The 14,974-nt window shown below is 41.0% G+C and overlaps 1 protein-coding gene across 1 annotated transcript in view; it reads right to left on the bottom strand.

The window, feature by feature from the left end:
- The window catches only part of LOC135256904 (WD repeat-containing protein 26), a 34,908-nt gene that overhangs the window by 8,321 nt on the left and 11,613 nt on the right, over positions 1 to 14,974 (bottom strand). Inside the window, exons 4-7 of the mRNA XM_064339167.1 lie at positions 11,950 to 12,086; positions 10,796 to 10,893; positions 5,884 to 6,040; positions 5,110 to 5,248 (exon numbers count right to left, since the gene is read on the bottom strand). Coding sequence (XP_064195237.1) covers positions 5,110 to 5,248; positions 5,884 to 6,040; positions 10,796 to 10,893; positions 11,950 to 12,086 — 531 coding nt within the window. The remainder of the gene's footprint in view (positions 1 to 5,109; positions 5,249 to 5,883; positions 6,041 to 10,795; positions 10,894 to 11,949; positions 12,087 to 14,974) is intronic.

The following is a 14,974-nucleotide window of genomic DNA, read 5'->3' as shown; positions in this document are numbered from 1 at the left end:
CAGTATTTTCTTATGTTGGGTAACAATGTTCTTAGACATCTTTTGCCATTAAACTGGCACAATTATTATTGGTGGCTGATCCGTCACAGCAGAATGAAGATATGAAGCCCTACTGCCGAAGGCTACTGCCGAAGTTGTGAGACCTGCCAACTAACCTCTTTGGTAAGACCTGCACCCGCACCTCTCGTCCCTCTCCCTATTATAGAGACACCTTTAGAGTGGACTGGATTGGACCTGGTTGGACCCCTCCCCAAATCGGCTCACAGTCACCAATACATCCTGGTAATCCTGGGCTATGCGCACCGCTATCCAGAGGTGGGCTCACTACGAGTGGCCACTGCAAAAGCCATTACGCGTGAGATGGTAAACCTCATCAGGCAGGTGGACATACCACAGGAAATCCTGACACCCTTCAGGTCGAAGGTAATAGCCGGTGTGTGTCATTTGCCGTGCATTCAACATATCCACGTCTGCATATCATCCCATGCTAGAACAATACAGAACTAGAATATAGAAGACCAGGATGCCAGCCCGCACTGCGGTGAACATGCGACCGTCCCGGATCCCTGAAGAGCGTACAGTAAAGTGCTGGCAGCGGAGGAAATTAAAAGGATGAAGGAACTGGGAGTCATCGAGGAGGCCTGCACAGCTCCTGATCCAGTCCCATTGTCCTCATGCCAAAACATGATGGCTCCCTTAGGTCCTGTAATGACGTCAGACGGCTGAACATGGTATCGGAGTTTGAAGCCTATCCCAAAACCCAGGCAGATCTAACCAAAGGATACTGTCAGGTTCCCCTCACCCAGGCTAACAAATAGAAGACTACCATCACCAGTTCCTAGCACCCCACCCATACCAGATGTATTTATCACAAACCAGCCACCAGACTAGCAAGTCAGCACCATGGACTGCAGCAGGTTCACCACACAAGCGGCAGCAAATCAGAGAGCAGCACTCTCCCCAGCGCACCTGAAATCAATAATGAGAGCTCACAGCTGCTGCTGCTTCTGGACAATCAAGGGGATAAAAGCCCTCTGCTCCCACACTTTGGGGTGAAGCATTTCAACAGGTGGGTTTTAATGAGTCTCTTTTTCTCATAGATGCAGATTCTAACTTGCATGCAACTATGCACCTGCTTGGAGTCTGTGACCCAAGGACATCACCAGGTGATGAGCATCTTCTCTGGAGATGCTCAACCAGGCCTGTACTGCAGCTCCTGCTTCACGTGTTATCTTCAGCATATGAAACGCATGTTAAATTGGATTCAGACTGGGTGACTGACTTGGCCAGTTAAGAATTTGCCTGCTTTTGGCTTTGAAAAACTCCTTTGTTAGCTTTAGCAATGTGTTTTGGACCATTGTCTTGCTGTAGGATGAAACGCCATCTGGTTGGTGGCATCTGGTTGAACCTGAATAGATTAGGTGCTGCTGTTCACTTCAGAATTCATTCTGCTGCTGCTATTAGCAGTTATATCATCAATGAAGACACGTGAGCCAGTACCCGTGGCAGCCATAAATGCCCAAATCATAACACCCCCACAGCCATGTTTCACAGATGAGGGGGAGTGCTTTGGATCTTGGGCAATTCCTTCTGGCCTCCACACTTTGCTTTTGCCATCACACTGACAGAAGTGAATCTTGGTCTCATCTGCCTACAAGACCTTCTTCCTGAACTCTGTAGGCTCTTTCAGGTACTCTGTATGGAATTGTAACCTGGTCATCCTGTTTTTGCGGATAACTGGTGGTTTGCATCTTGCAGCGAAGCATCTGTAGTTCTGTTCGTGAACAGAAGTCATTGACACATACATGCCAGCCTCCTCCTGTTTCTTATCTGTTGGGAAAGGTGTTTGGGGTTTTTTCTTCATTATGGTGAGAATTATTCAGTCATCAATTGTAGAGGTCTTCCTTAGCCTACCAGGCCCTTTGTGATTACTGAGCTCACTAATGCTCTATTTCTTCTTAATGATGTTATGAACAGTTGATTTTGGTAACCCAAAGGTTTGACCTGTGTCTTTGCCTTTTTTTCTTATTTCTCAGCCTCACAATGATTTCCTTCACTGGCACAGCTCTGGTCCTAATGTTGACAAACGCCAATAACAGACTCCAAAGGCAATCAAAAGCCTAGAATCAAGAGCAGATTCTAGCTCTCTTATAAAAAGCTTATTAAAGCTCTCTTATAGCTGCACTAAGGAAGCAATTGAACACAGCTGACTAATCAGAAACACCTGTGAAGCATTTTTTTTCCAAACATAATGATGCCCTGAAATGAGAGTATTGTATATAAAAAGTGCTGTAATTTCTACATTGTCAAACCAAAATGTCTATAATAAAAGCTGAGAATCTGCACTTAAACCACAATTGAACTGTCTGGAACAGATCTACAATTGTGGAGTAGAGCCAAGTCAAGAAAAAATATGTCTTTGTCCCCCCCACACACACGAACGCGCGCATGCACTCTTGCTCCAAATAGGGTACTTAAAAAAAGCAAACAACAACTTTTTCCACTTTAAATTAAAATGTATTATACTTCAAAGCACTCCTATTATAGGAGAACCATAATGGACATGCACATAAATTAAACAGAATTTTCAGAGGATTGCAAGTTCATATTCTTCACAGCTTAAAGGGATAGTTCACATTCTGAGGTTTTTGTTTTATGTCAGTTGTAGAGTATGTTTTTTATTGGCCCAGACAGTTCATGTGCCACAAAACATGGAAGTACACTGCAGTATTTCTAGAAGTTTCTGACAACCAACGGGCTTTACAATGGCAGGTGTGCAGGGAGTTCCATAAGCGCCTGCTGTCAGCTAAATGGCCGGCTACAGACCTCTGTTTGGCTTGATATTTTTAGACTTTTAGGTTAGTGAATTAATTTAGTAAAAATTATGTCATCACAATAATTTGTCTCCCTGCTGCAAATACCCTGAGCAGGCTACTTTTCTCACCTGGCTGGCTATACACAAATTTGGGGAACACCCTGAGTATACAAAGAAAATAAAGGACAAGTAACTTTGAAGCAGCTAGTACAGTGATGTCATGTTTCCAGAGGCTGTACGTATGTATAATTACTTGATTATTCTTTAAAATATTACCCTTAGTGTTCGTTTCAGTCCTGTATGAATATGGAAGAAATGCTACCGATTCTGGTAATATTTTCTCTTCAGATGGTATTAATCCACCTTTAAATCATATACCACCATCTTTATCTATGTAGAGGCAATTTCTTACAGGTAAATAAGGCAATAACTTCATCTTATGAGAAAAAGCAACTTTTATTTAAATTTGGATGAGTACAGGCCCAGTGGGATAAGCAAACCTATAGAAGGGCATTTGATATTGTAAATACCTTAGCAATGAAATAGGTACTACTAATGCATTTACCTAGCTACATACATCATATTATTACATCATACAACTAATAGATAAAAAAATATAGAACGATATAAAGAATCTAAAGAAAAATGAATAGATACTTTAGCTAAAAATCTTTAATTAAATCTCTGAAGCCTTAAACAAACGACAAACCCTGTAGCTTCAAATTTGCTTGCGCCAGACATACGAGTCACAGGATGCTTAACATTATGCCCGTTACATTACAACCAATAGATGAAGAGCTCAACCACCACAAAAATGTCTAATAGACTGTAACTCTAACATCCTTAGTCCATCTTAATGTCCAGGTTACATATTCCACTCACATTTTAGGACAACTGGAATGGAATAACAACATAACTAGATTAATATACCCTACTGCAATCAAGCCAGCTGTTATGTTTTAATATCAAAAACTGGAGCTGTTCATGTTACAGGCTACAGAACAGAAAGCGTGGCTGAAGTATATGAAACATGCACAGCAGGCTGCATTGTTTCTAGCTGCACAACTCAAATGAGCTGTTACAGCAAACATTAGAGAGGGAAGTCCAGTGTTTTTGGCTCAAAAAGACTTTTTTTGCAATGCGCTTAATGTTAGTCGTAAAATACAGTAGTAAATACACATGGCATGTGTCTTGTTTTCCTTAGAGTCACATATTAAAAGTTTGTCCATACACCACTTCTCGTTTCTCCCAAAAACCATCTGGGGCAGGGACAGCATTATACATGTGTTCCTGTTTAGCTGCCTGATCGTCGTGTTTCGCGCGGTTAGAACGTTAGCCATTCATGTGCATGCACCCACCTTGCAAACTCTGCACCATCACAAATGGATTAGCATGTCATACGCTTTCATGCTTTAATGATGAATTGTAAAAAATGTAGAAAGCATTGTGTACAGCCTTTCAGACCACTTAACTGTCCAATCGTCTGTTGATGACGTTTTCATCTTGTTTTAATTCATCGATGCAAATACATTTTGTCAAATCTTAGGAGGGTTTTTATTTAGCTTCCCATTTTCATCATAGAAAAAACATCATTGATGACCATTTTTTGGCAAAGCTACCATTAACAGTCATTGCTGCACTTTATCTTCCTTGCCTTGGAAAGAAAATTACAACATGGCATCATAATATGGATATATTTCCACAGGCGGCGCCATGTTCACATAAGCTATCGATTCTAGTTATAACTCGCTGCAAGATTCATTATGGGGAAATTGTCTTTGGACGCGTAAACTCGTTCAAGCTGATCAATCACAACATTGATAGCTAATGTTCACTAGCTAGCTATGAGAGGCAGTATCCACGTAACGCTTACTAGCTAGTTGACTATTTCAATAGAGTCGAGGCAATAATATTATTTCTTTAATATTTTGGGGGCCAGGCAGGGGTTTTCGTTGGCCTGGCAGCCCACCAGTCCTGTACAATTATAGGGGAAACACTGTACTGCCCTGATAAACATTTCAGAATCAACTGCAGAGAAATTGCATTAAAAAGTCATGCCCATTCGTAATTCGTAATCCATTACGAATCGTAATTCTTTTACCATTATCATTGTCTGTGGCTTTCTTGAAGGAAACATGGCTAAGAAAAGTTTGATAATAGTATAGTAAGCATAATGCCTTAAGATCTGTTTTGTCGTATGACTTCTAAAACAAAAATGTTGTTTTGGCATACGTTTAGTTAAAATCATTCCAGTACTGCCCATAAGAAAGTGGAACTATGATATGAAAACTTACCGGGTCCACCTGCCATATAATAACCGTGGTATCTTTAGATCCTGTTGCCAGTTTCGTGCCGTCGTTTGAGAATTTGCAGAACCAAACTTCATTGCAGTGCTCTGTTAAGATTTGTTGGGTATAACAAGGGAACTGTTTCCTGTAAGGGGAGATGAAAAAGTACAAGACTGAGCACTGCAGGATAACGCTCAAAGCTTGAACATTCAAACAAGTTGACTGCCACATATCATCCACAGAGATCATGTTTGCCAATTTCTGCATTCCTTTTATGAAATGACACACAATTTGTTATTTCTGTGATCCAGTGCACAAATCACATCCAACATTTCATATATGACTAGCCAGGAAGAAATACAGTATTTAATCATTATCGGGTCAGGCCATCTCTATCATCCTTACCACCCTTGACTGCACATTACAGAGACAGTAGAGATGCATGTGAAGGACTGAGAGTTAGTAAGAGAAAGCTCAGAGAGGAAGATGAATAAGATGAGGAAGAAGAAGAGCAAGGCTGTGATTTTTCCTAATGTTTCCTGATTAATTAGTCACGCACTTTTTCAGAGCCGAAAGGTCTCTGAGGCCATACTACTATATTTGGCTTTATTACTGAACTTTCTGTCCTGTTATCTGCTGTAAAAATTCAGAAGCTCTTGATGCGTGCCCTTCTAGCATAGCCAAGCCTTCTGTCTTTGGCTGAGACATTTATGGTCTGAAAATATGGAAAAACACATCTCTGAAGAGGGGGCAGAGGAATATGGAGATGTGAGGGTGTACCGGCTGCAGACGTGGTCGAGGAGAAGGGACATGGAGTCCAGGCTGCTGTCCAGCTTGGTGTTGTGGTAAAGGCAGCGGTCTCTCTGTAGCTCCATGGCCTGCCGCAGCAGGGTCTGTAACCGGCGGGGGGGCAGCATGACTGAGGGGGGCAGGTACGCTGCAGACACAGAAACCAGCCAATCAGGAGAGACGTTAAACTCCCGTTCTTGATTGACTGAGGCCACTGCAAATCCAATGGCACTCATCACAAACAGTTGGGGTGGGGTAAAATTGGAATCCTTGGCGTCCTGGCAAACCTCCCAACCTGGCTCTCTCGGCCCAGCCTTGTAATAATCCCCAGTTTAACTGGCTAAATTATTCCCTCCCTCTCCACCTCAGCTGATATGTGGTGAGCATAATGGTACAGTAAGGTTGTCACGCAATCACGCTACACACTGGTGAGGAATTTTGACTCTCTTCTTGGCATTCAGCAGAAGAGATGGATAATGACTAAGCAGGCCATTTATCACACAGGCCCTTTAATTGCACACTGTTACACCATGTCCTAGACATCTGAATCAGTTTTATGACTGCTAGCCACTCAGGCTTGAAAACACCCCTTCTAAGCATATTAGTGTATAGGCCAGAACCTGAGACTTTAATGGGCACCATTTTGGGGAGAATGTCTAACAGTAATTTTGTGGACAGTCTAATGTCCCTGGAGTTGATAGACAGCAAGCAGTGCTGCAATGCCATTTCTTTCATCCCTCAATCCCAATAATTGTTTCTGAGACATTTAACAACTTGATACAAAATAGTCAGCATAGAACAAGACACCATCACACTGTATATCGCTGAAAGATTTAGAGCCACAGCTTTCAAACAAAAACTGATTTTGGGATGTGTTGCCCAAATAACCTGTGAGCTATTTTTCTGTACTGCAAGATGAAAAGACCTCTATTTACATATTTATCTACACTTAATAGACAGTTCATCCTTGGAGTTTGTGGCATAACCTTACCGTTTATATTCTTTCAAAACTAGCTGAATTTAACCATTGTACATTCTGCACCAAAGAGTTATACACACTGAAAAGTTTCACGAGTTGTTTCACAGGATGCCAGAACTGCAATAGACTCAAAATATCACAGTGTCCACAGGAAACAAAGGTTGTTATAACATCTTTTTCATAAATGAGATTTGACTGTTAGCAACTCACAAATCTCCTGCCAATTGTTAAGACAAACAAACAAAATTGATGAAGTGTGAAGTGTTCCCATTTTCATTTGACTGTTGTCTCGACTTGTTAATTGCACATCTCTGTTGAATACCTGAACATTTACACCGAGCAGTTTGCAAAAGTAAACATTCATTGTAATTAAGCCAGTATGTAACCTCTGGCTTATCCTGTTAATAATATTACAGTGGAACTTCCTAAGTGCAATATTCATATTAATTCTCTTTCCTCATCCTCTGAATTTGATGAATGGCTTCCACAGTTTTTTATGCTGCTCTTATCAGTGCACTTCAGGCCATTTGCCAAGCGAACACATTCTGGTGCTTTATTTTTCCTGGTATACGCCAGTAAACTCAAGCTGCCTTTGAACCTCCATCCAGTTTACTGGTGACTGCTTAGTATCCAGAACTTCTTCCATCCCCTTCAAACAGGACTCTGCGGGTTTGCTTCTAAATATCTTTTCCTGAGAGTCCATTCAAAGTGACACTGACAACAGGTGGCTTTCAATTTCTTTTGGCCGGCACACGGCATCTTAGGTTATTCACTTGCAAAGCATACGCTTTAAGTGCATTCAGAGGGCATGTACATATCTCTATGTGTTTATGAGTGCTGCTGATATCGAATTCCTGAAATAACTTCATGAATGTGTTTTGTACATCTTTGCTGCTCTCCAGATTTAACAAGCACTAGATTTTACGAGCAAGTGCTGTTACAGAATCACATCCTATGTATGCATGAGTCCCAATGAGAGCTCAGCAGATATCTCTCCACCTCACTGCTCCTTTCCTCCTCTCCCAATCCTGTGCGTGATCTTGTTCCATACTGAAGGAACAAAAAGGTCTTTATACCTTTCGTGGAAAAGTAAACACATTATACAAACCACTGCATCTGCTGAAATGACAACTGTTTTATGGCCTTCTTTGGCAGCATAAGCTGCAGCATTTAGCAGACGCCAGCCAGGCCAGCTTCCTTTCATACACACTGGAGTTCAGAGACCACTTGACTGCCCTGGTTTGAGATCTTGAAGAAATTCACCTTTGCTATCACTAATAGCACTTCACCCTGCAATGTCTGTTGCTGCTCTAGTTTCAGCCCATTCAGTAGCTAAGAAAGCCATCAGACTGCTTTTATGGCTGACTTTGCTCAAAAATGTTCTGCACTGTCTAACTCGCTGTGAACCTATTCAGTTGGTGTCCTTGCTCCTCTGCTTTTTCCAGGTGCTTTTATGTTCTCGATGGACATTTCCAGATACGTTTCAAAGACAACGTCGGTGTTCTTATCGTACTCTCCCTGTATAGACAGGACGGACAATGCAAAAGTTGTTTCATTGCCATTTATTTTTCTAAAAAACTGCATATTTGCTCTCCGATAGTCAATCCTGTGATCAGGCTGGGAACCACAATGCTTCTGCACTGAAAATGCCCATGAGGTTGTGATTCTGTGAGAATGCATCAAACTGAGGATGAGGCTCATGACGATTGGACAATTTTTGCTGAATATGGACCATTTCCTATAATTTAGCACACGCCCCCCCACCCCAGAGATTCCCATATAATCCAGAAGCATTTTATAGAAGCTTCGTGGTTGAATACACACAGAATAAATATCTCTGTAACCAGAATAGTTAAAGATCAAACTAATTTTCGGACTGGATGTTTATTTCTACAAAAAACAAGAGGCCTATCAGAAGGCAAATATTCTACACAAACTATTTTGAAACTAAGTCTGTTCAGCATAGCTTCTCAATAATAAAACTGTAACCAGCCAGATAACAAATAGGCAAGAGCAGCCTATTCAAGAAATGTAACTTAAATCACATGTATCTTGTAAAATGAGGGGTTAAATAGAGTCAGCTTCTACCATAAAAACAAAATGCAGTTGTTAACCGGTCAGCCTGTTTACAAAAAAATGTCTACACTGCATATTTTAATAGCCTACTGCACCCTAATTAAAATCTGCAAGTGCCCACAAAAATGAACAGACTTAAATACTCAAAGGGATGATCCAACTTTTTGATCGCTTTTTGGCTATCTTACCCATAGTAACAGTTGAGGCCAAAAGTTTACATACACCTAAGCTAAAGATATTTCAACTCAGTTTTCACAACTTTGCACATTTAATGTCATCTACTTTGTTCATTTAAGAGATCATTTTAAAACAATCGATTAGAGACAGGTTTATTTCAGCTTTAATTCACTATTTTAGAATTCCAGTGGGTCAAAAGTTTACATACACCAAGTTGACTGTCTCTTTAAACAGTCTGGAAGATTCCAGAAATTGATATAATGACTTTTTAGAAGCTTCTGCCAGTCCAATTTTCATAATTAGGAGTTAACTGGCACCTGTTTCTGTATTTAAGGGCCTACCTTTAGAGCCACTGCCCTTTGCCCTTGATACCATGGGAAAATCCAAGCAACTCAGCCAGGACCTCAGAAAAAAATTGTGGACCTCCACAAGTCCGGTTCCTCCTTAGGAGCAATTTCCAACCAACTGAAGGTACCACGAGCATCTGTACAAAGAATTGTATGCAAATATAAACATCTTGGGACCACACAGACACAGCATCGTTCAGGAAGGAGGCACAAACTCTCAGGGCTGAATGAACTTTGGTCCGAAAGATTCAATTGAACCCCAAGACAACAACAAAGAAACTGGTGAAGGAGTTAAAGGCATTAGGTACCAAAGTATCTACATCCACCATTAAGAGAATCCTACATTGCCATGGCCTGAAAGGCTGTCACACAAGGAAGAAGCCCCTACTCCAAGACTGGCATTGAAAAGCCAGAATGAAGTTTGCAGGTGATCACCAGGACGAAGACCTAGCTTTTTGGAGGAGTGTTCTCTGGTCAGATGAAACAAAAATTGAACTGTTTGGCCATAATGATCAGCACTATGTATGGAGGAAAAATGGTGAGGCTTTTAATCTGAAGAACACCATCCCAACTGTCAAGCATGGGGGTGGCAGCATCATATTGTGTGGGTGTTTTGCTGGAAAAGGGACTGGTGCACTACAGAAAATAGATGGCATCATGAGGAAGGAGGATTATCCAGAAATACTGAAGCAACACCTCAAGAAATTAGCTAGAAAGTTAAAACTTGGTCGCAACTGAGTCTTCCAGCAGGACAATGATCCTAAGAATACCACCAAAGTTGCAAAAAAAAATGGCTTAAAGACAACAAAGTGAAAGTACTGGAGTGGCCATCACAAAAGCCTTGACCTAGTGAGGACAGCAATCTTCATCTTTCTGAGCCCTTTCTCTCAAAATATCTGAAGACCTGTACCGTTGCCTTGCACTGCATATCTTGTCTTGCAGTCTGGTGTTCTGGTGTTCGCAAGGGGAAAATGTATGGACAAAGTAAGGGATGAAGGAATGAAAGACTGACAGTACACAATACTGCAATTCTATTACACATTTTCAAACCGTAGGGGCACAGAACTTCCAACAATATCGTATGAGACACTGTTCCTATAAGATGGTACCAACGGATCCCTCTGACCTAAAGTTGAGGATGAACCTTTTTTGTCTTGGGAAAGGTTGGGGTCAAAGCGTAAGGATAACAAAAAACTAAAATAACATCATTCAGGTAAATGTAACTATCCATTTATTGCCACTTAATTCTGGGCATGTGCATGTGTGTGTGTTTGTGTGGGTGCGTATGTGTGTGTGTTTGTGTGGGTGCATGCTATTCACTCACTCTGCAGTTTGTCAAGCAATTTGCAGCGGGAGCCAGTCCCTTTGCCCTCCCACTCAGCTTTGGCTCGCAGGTCCTCCGCATGGCTGCACATCAGGTACCTGAGGAAATTTGCCAATCACACACAAGCAAAACGCAGGTCACAATAGCACAAAAGCCAATCGCAAAACAGCAGGACATCAACAACAGGGGCAAAGGACAGGGGAGATGGACCTTTACTAGCGTTAAAATGCTAATAGCGAGCTATGTAAGTAAAGCTGACTTAATTATATAGAGAAACCTCCAAAATTATTTTATCTCCTAATTAAAATGAACAAAGTGTGCTGGATAAAATTCATCACAGTTTCAGTTGTATTAAACCTGTTAATTATCTCCCTACTAGTGGAGTTTAGCCTTTTTTTTTGCTATCGCCTGATTTAAGAAAGTCAACAACCTTTTGCCTCATTTAATCTGTGTGTTCCCTGACCTTCCCCATGTTGATGGATGAATAAGGGAGTGTGTGTGTCACCTCATATCACCTCATACCACAGTGGAATACTGATTGGATGAGTGAAATAACTTGTGTTCCTAAAGCCTAAAGTTCCTGCTACTAATTGTGGCACATGTTTTTGGGAAACACAGTAATTCCTTGATAAAGAGATGTTTTTCTTGGTAAATCTTTTACTGCCATTACTGGTTAGATACAGCTCTCTCATATGTGCAAGTTCAACCTGATAAACAATGACATTTTTCCATGGTCTTTTTTGCTTATCTTTACCAAGGGTGCCAATAATTCTGGAGGGCACATGGAAGGCATGGCACATAAAACAGGAGGCAGAGTGGGTGTGGTATATAAAACTGCAGCCAGAGTGGGTGTGGCATATAAAACTGCAGCCAGAGTGGGTGTGGCATATAAAACTGGAGGCAGAGTGGGTGTGGCATATAAAACTGCAGCCAGAGTGGGTGTGGCATATAAAACTGCAGCCAGAGTGGGTGTGGCATATAAAACTGCAGCCAGAGTGGGCGTGGCATATAAAACTGGAGGTAGAGTGGGCGTGGCATTTAAAACGGGAGGCAGAGTGGGCGTGGCATATAAAACTGGAGGCAGAGCGGGTGTGGCATATAAAACTGGACGAATGGGAGGGGCATATAAAATTTAAGGAGAAGGAGGCGCTTACCCGCTGAGGATATGGATTCGCTCTGTGTTGTACTTGAGTGGCGTGAGCTCCCCTCTCAAGACCTGCAGTGCTTCCAACACCTTCCCATCCTCCAGGTACTCTAAATACTTCTGCTGCAGCAGCAGGAACTTCATCCGCTAAAGGAGAGAGAAAAGTTTCACTACAGGTTAGACAAAAATTACAGGTGAGTGAATAAACACAAGTTTCACTAGAGAACAGAAAAGGAACACATTCTACAACAAGGGGGAAGAAAAACATGCAAGTTCCAATACAGATGAGAAAACTTTTTCCACAGCAGGAGTCAGAAAAAACACACACGAGTCACACTACATGCATGAAAACAGAGAAACAGTGTTCAACTTCTTAAACATGACCAAATAATAATAACAAATTCTAAAATCACTGAAAATAGTTTTTTACATTATGAGATAGGTACCTCATATCACACAGTGAGGGCAAGCGAGCCTAAATGTTTATTTAAATAAACCTACTCCATATTTTTACTTAACCTATGTGCAAACTAACTGTCTGCAGACATAAAATAAAGAATGTAGGCTATATTTGGCCACTGATCTGTCACTCTACCCAATATAATATAGTTGGTTATAACCCAATTGGGTATAACTCTACCTAAATAATGCTCACAGCATCAGCTTTCACTAAGCATATTTAATGAATTTCTCAACCCCTAAAACGTCACACATGAACCTATACCTATATATATTGATTCCTGGTACGAAAGATAAAAGCCATGAGGAAAGACTTAAGATGCTTAATCTCTTCAAGATTAGTAAAAGGAGACTCAGGGGTGATTTGATTGAGGCTTTTAAATTCATAAAGGGATCAACCAAGTGAACTACAAAAGATTCTTTGGGTGGAGTTCTGTAAGTAGAACGATGGGACATGGAAATGATAAAGGTAAATTAGGAAGAATTTTTTCACGCAGTAGTAGTCAATGTGTGGAATACCTTGCCAGGTCACATAGTACAGGCAGAAACTTCATTTTCAAGACTAGGCTTGATATGGTGTTCTATACTATCTAGTCTGTAGGTAATCAGAGCACTTTGATGGCTGATGGTTTACATATTCATTGTCTTTAACATAACAAACAGTTGACATAAAAATTGCATCATCTAAAACAGAACCAACAAGCTAGCATTCAGTCATAAAAGACCCATAAACAAATACAGGGGAACCTGAAATACGAACTCCGCAGGGTACGGAAGTCATGCAGAAGTGAAATGAAACTTGGAAAGCGAAGTCAAAACACACTAATGTTAATCTGAAACATATTGGAATGCTTACTTTCATTACGGCTCATGTTATAACTATAAAGCTGCACTTGTAGCTGCAGCTGCACTGTTTTACAGGTTAATAACCAATAATCAAATGAGCTGTAAACTGGATGAGATTAAAACATCCTCCACCCCCAACATCAGCTTTCTGACAGACAGCACATAATGACACAGCACAATAATAGCCTGTCTATAGTTGATAACTGGTAACAAACAATGCTACTGATCTAATGTTCTCAAAAATGAAAACAAATTAAGCTGATGTCAAAGGAGAAGACCACCGAGTGCTGATTAGAGAAACTGAAAACTACCGACTTGCAAGTAAAGTTGTGAGGTCAGAGAAGGTTTAGGGGTGTTTCTTGTTGTGTCATAAAAGTCATGGCATCAGGGAGGGATAATTTAAAGGGGAATGCACAAGTGGCACCTCACTGCTTTGGACCACTCACAGCACTGTTAATAAACAAAAGCATCTGTCACTGTGTCAAGATATGCAATAAAACATGCTTTTTTTGTACGGCGATAGCACCATCGTCTGTGTTTCATTAAGCCCCTTCCTCATAAACTTGTTCCTGTATTGCTCATTTTATATGGAACTATAACACACTTGCACAGGCAGAGACCTTTCTTAGCAACAAATTCCTCTCTCTCGGAGTCCACACTCCTCACAGTCGCTGTCACCCACATACTTGCTCTTCTTGTGTGTCTTTCCTGCTCAACAGGCCTGGTCATTCTGACTAGTGTTGTGTGTGTGTGTGTGTGTGTACATCATCGTACAGCAAGGTTCAAGCTGTTGAGCAAGCCTATTCCTGCAGCATGATTGGCTTTTGTATTTCTCTGCACACAAGCTACATGATGACATAGGCTGAGGAATGAAGACAACTCAACAGGAAAAAATGAATAATGAACATAACTCTCAATAGTATTTTGTTGTTACAGTAGCAAATATATTTGTGACAATTATCAAAATAAATCACCCAGCCCCATGTCAAAAATCATACTAAACCTCTATAATACCTTGGACTATATTTAAAATTTCACACTCAGATTTTGGCTCCATAAAAGTAAAGATGTAATTGTAATGCCTAACCAATAGTAGAGAAGTGTCACAATATCAGGCCCCGGACTGACAGAGAGAGACTGCAGTTGCAAATTTAGTTGTCTAGTTGTGATCAATGGGAGACTTGGGAGAAGCACTTAAAATTCTAGAAGGGATTAATAGCATTGACCACAGAGTCTGCCAGTTAGACTCTGTGAACCAAGGTGGAAAGAAGTTAAACATTCGCACTGACACCACAAGGGGTGAAGCAGTTCACTGTCTTCATTACATCAAGATCTCACCCTTTGAATTTCTTTACTACATAAACAGCAAGAGGGTCCCACCTGTTTGATTGTTTGGCCACCCAGCACCACACAGGTATTCTTCAGTGAAAATATATTTTGTGATATGCAATACAGATATGAACCCCTTGCAAGCAGCACATTATGCATCCCAAGGTTTTCAATGCTTTTATAGTGGTTTTGGTTGCAAGCAGTCCTTTGTGAAGTGAAGACCCTTCTCACTGCTCCAGGCATAAGTCCTTCAGCTCCTAAATATTTCTTGGGTCGTGAACTGCTTTTTGAAGTACTAACCAAAAATAGTCAAATAGACTACAGCCTGGAGATAATATTAGCCACTAAACTTTTATGCCCTTCACATTCTTTCCATAGTGGGTCTCCAGAACAGTCCTCTG

This window comes from Anguilla rostrata, chromosome 6 (assembly GCF_018555375.3).
Source record: "Anguilla rostrata isolate EN2019 chromosome 6, ASM1855537v3, whole genome shotgun sequence".
NCBI lineage: Eukaryota > Metazoa > Chordata > Actinopteri > Anguilliformes > Anguillidae > Anguilla > Anguilla rostrata.
This window is presented reverse-complemented; position numbering and strand designations above follow the sequence as displayed.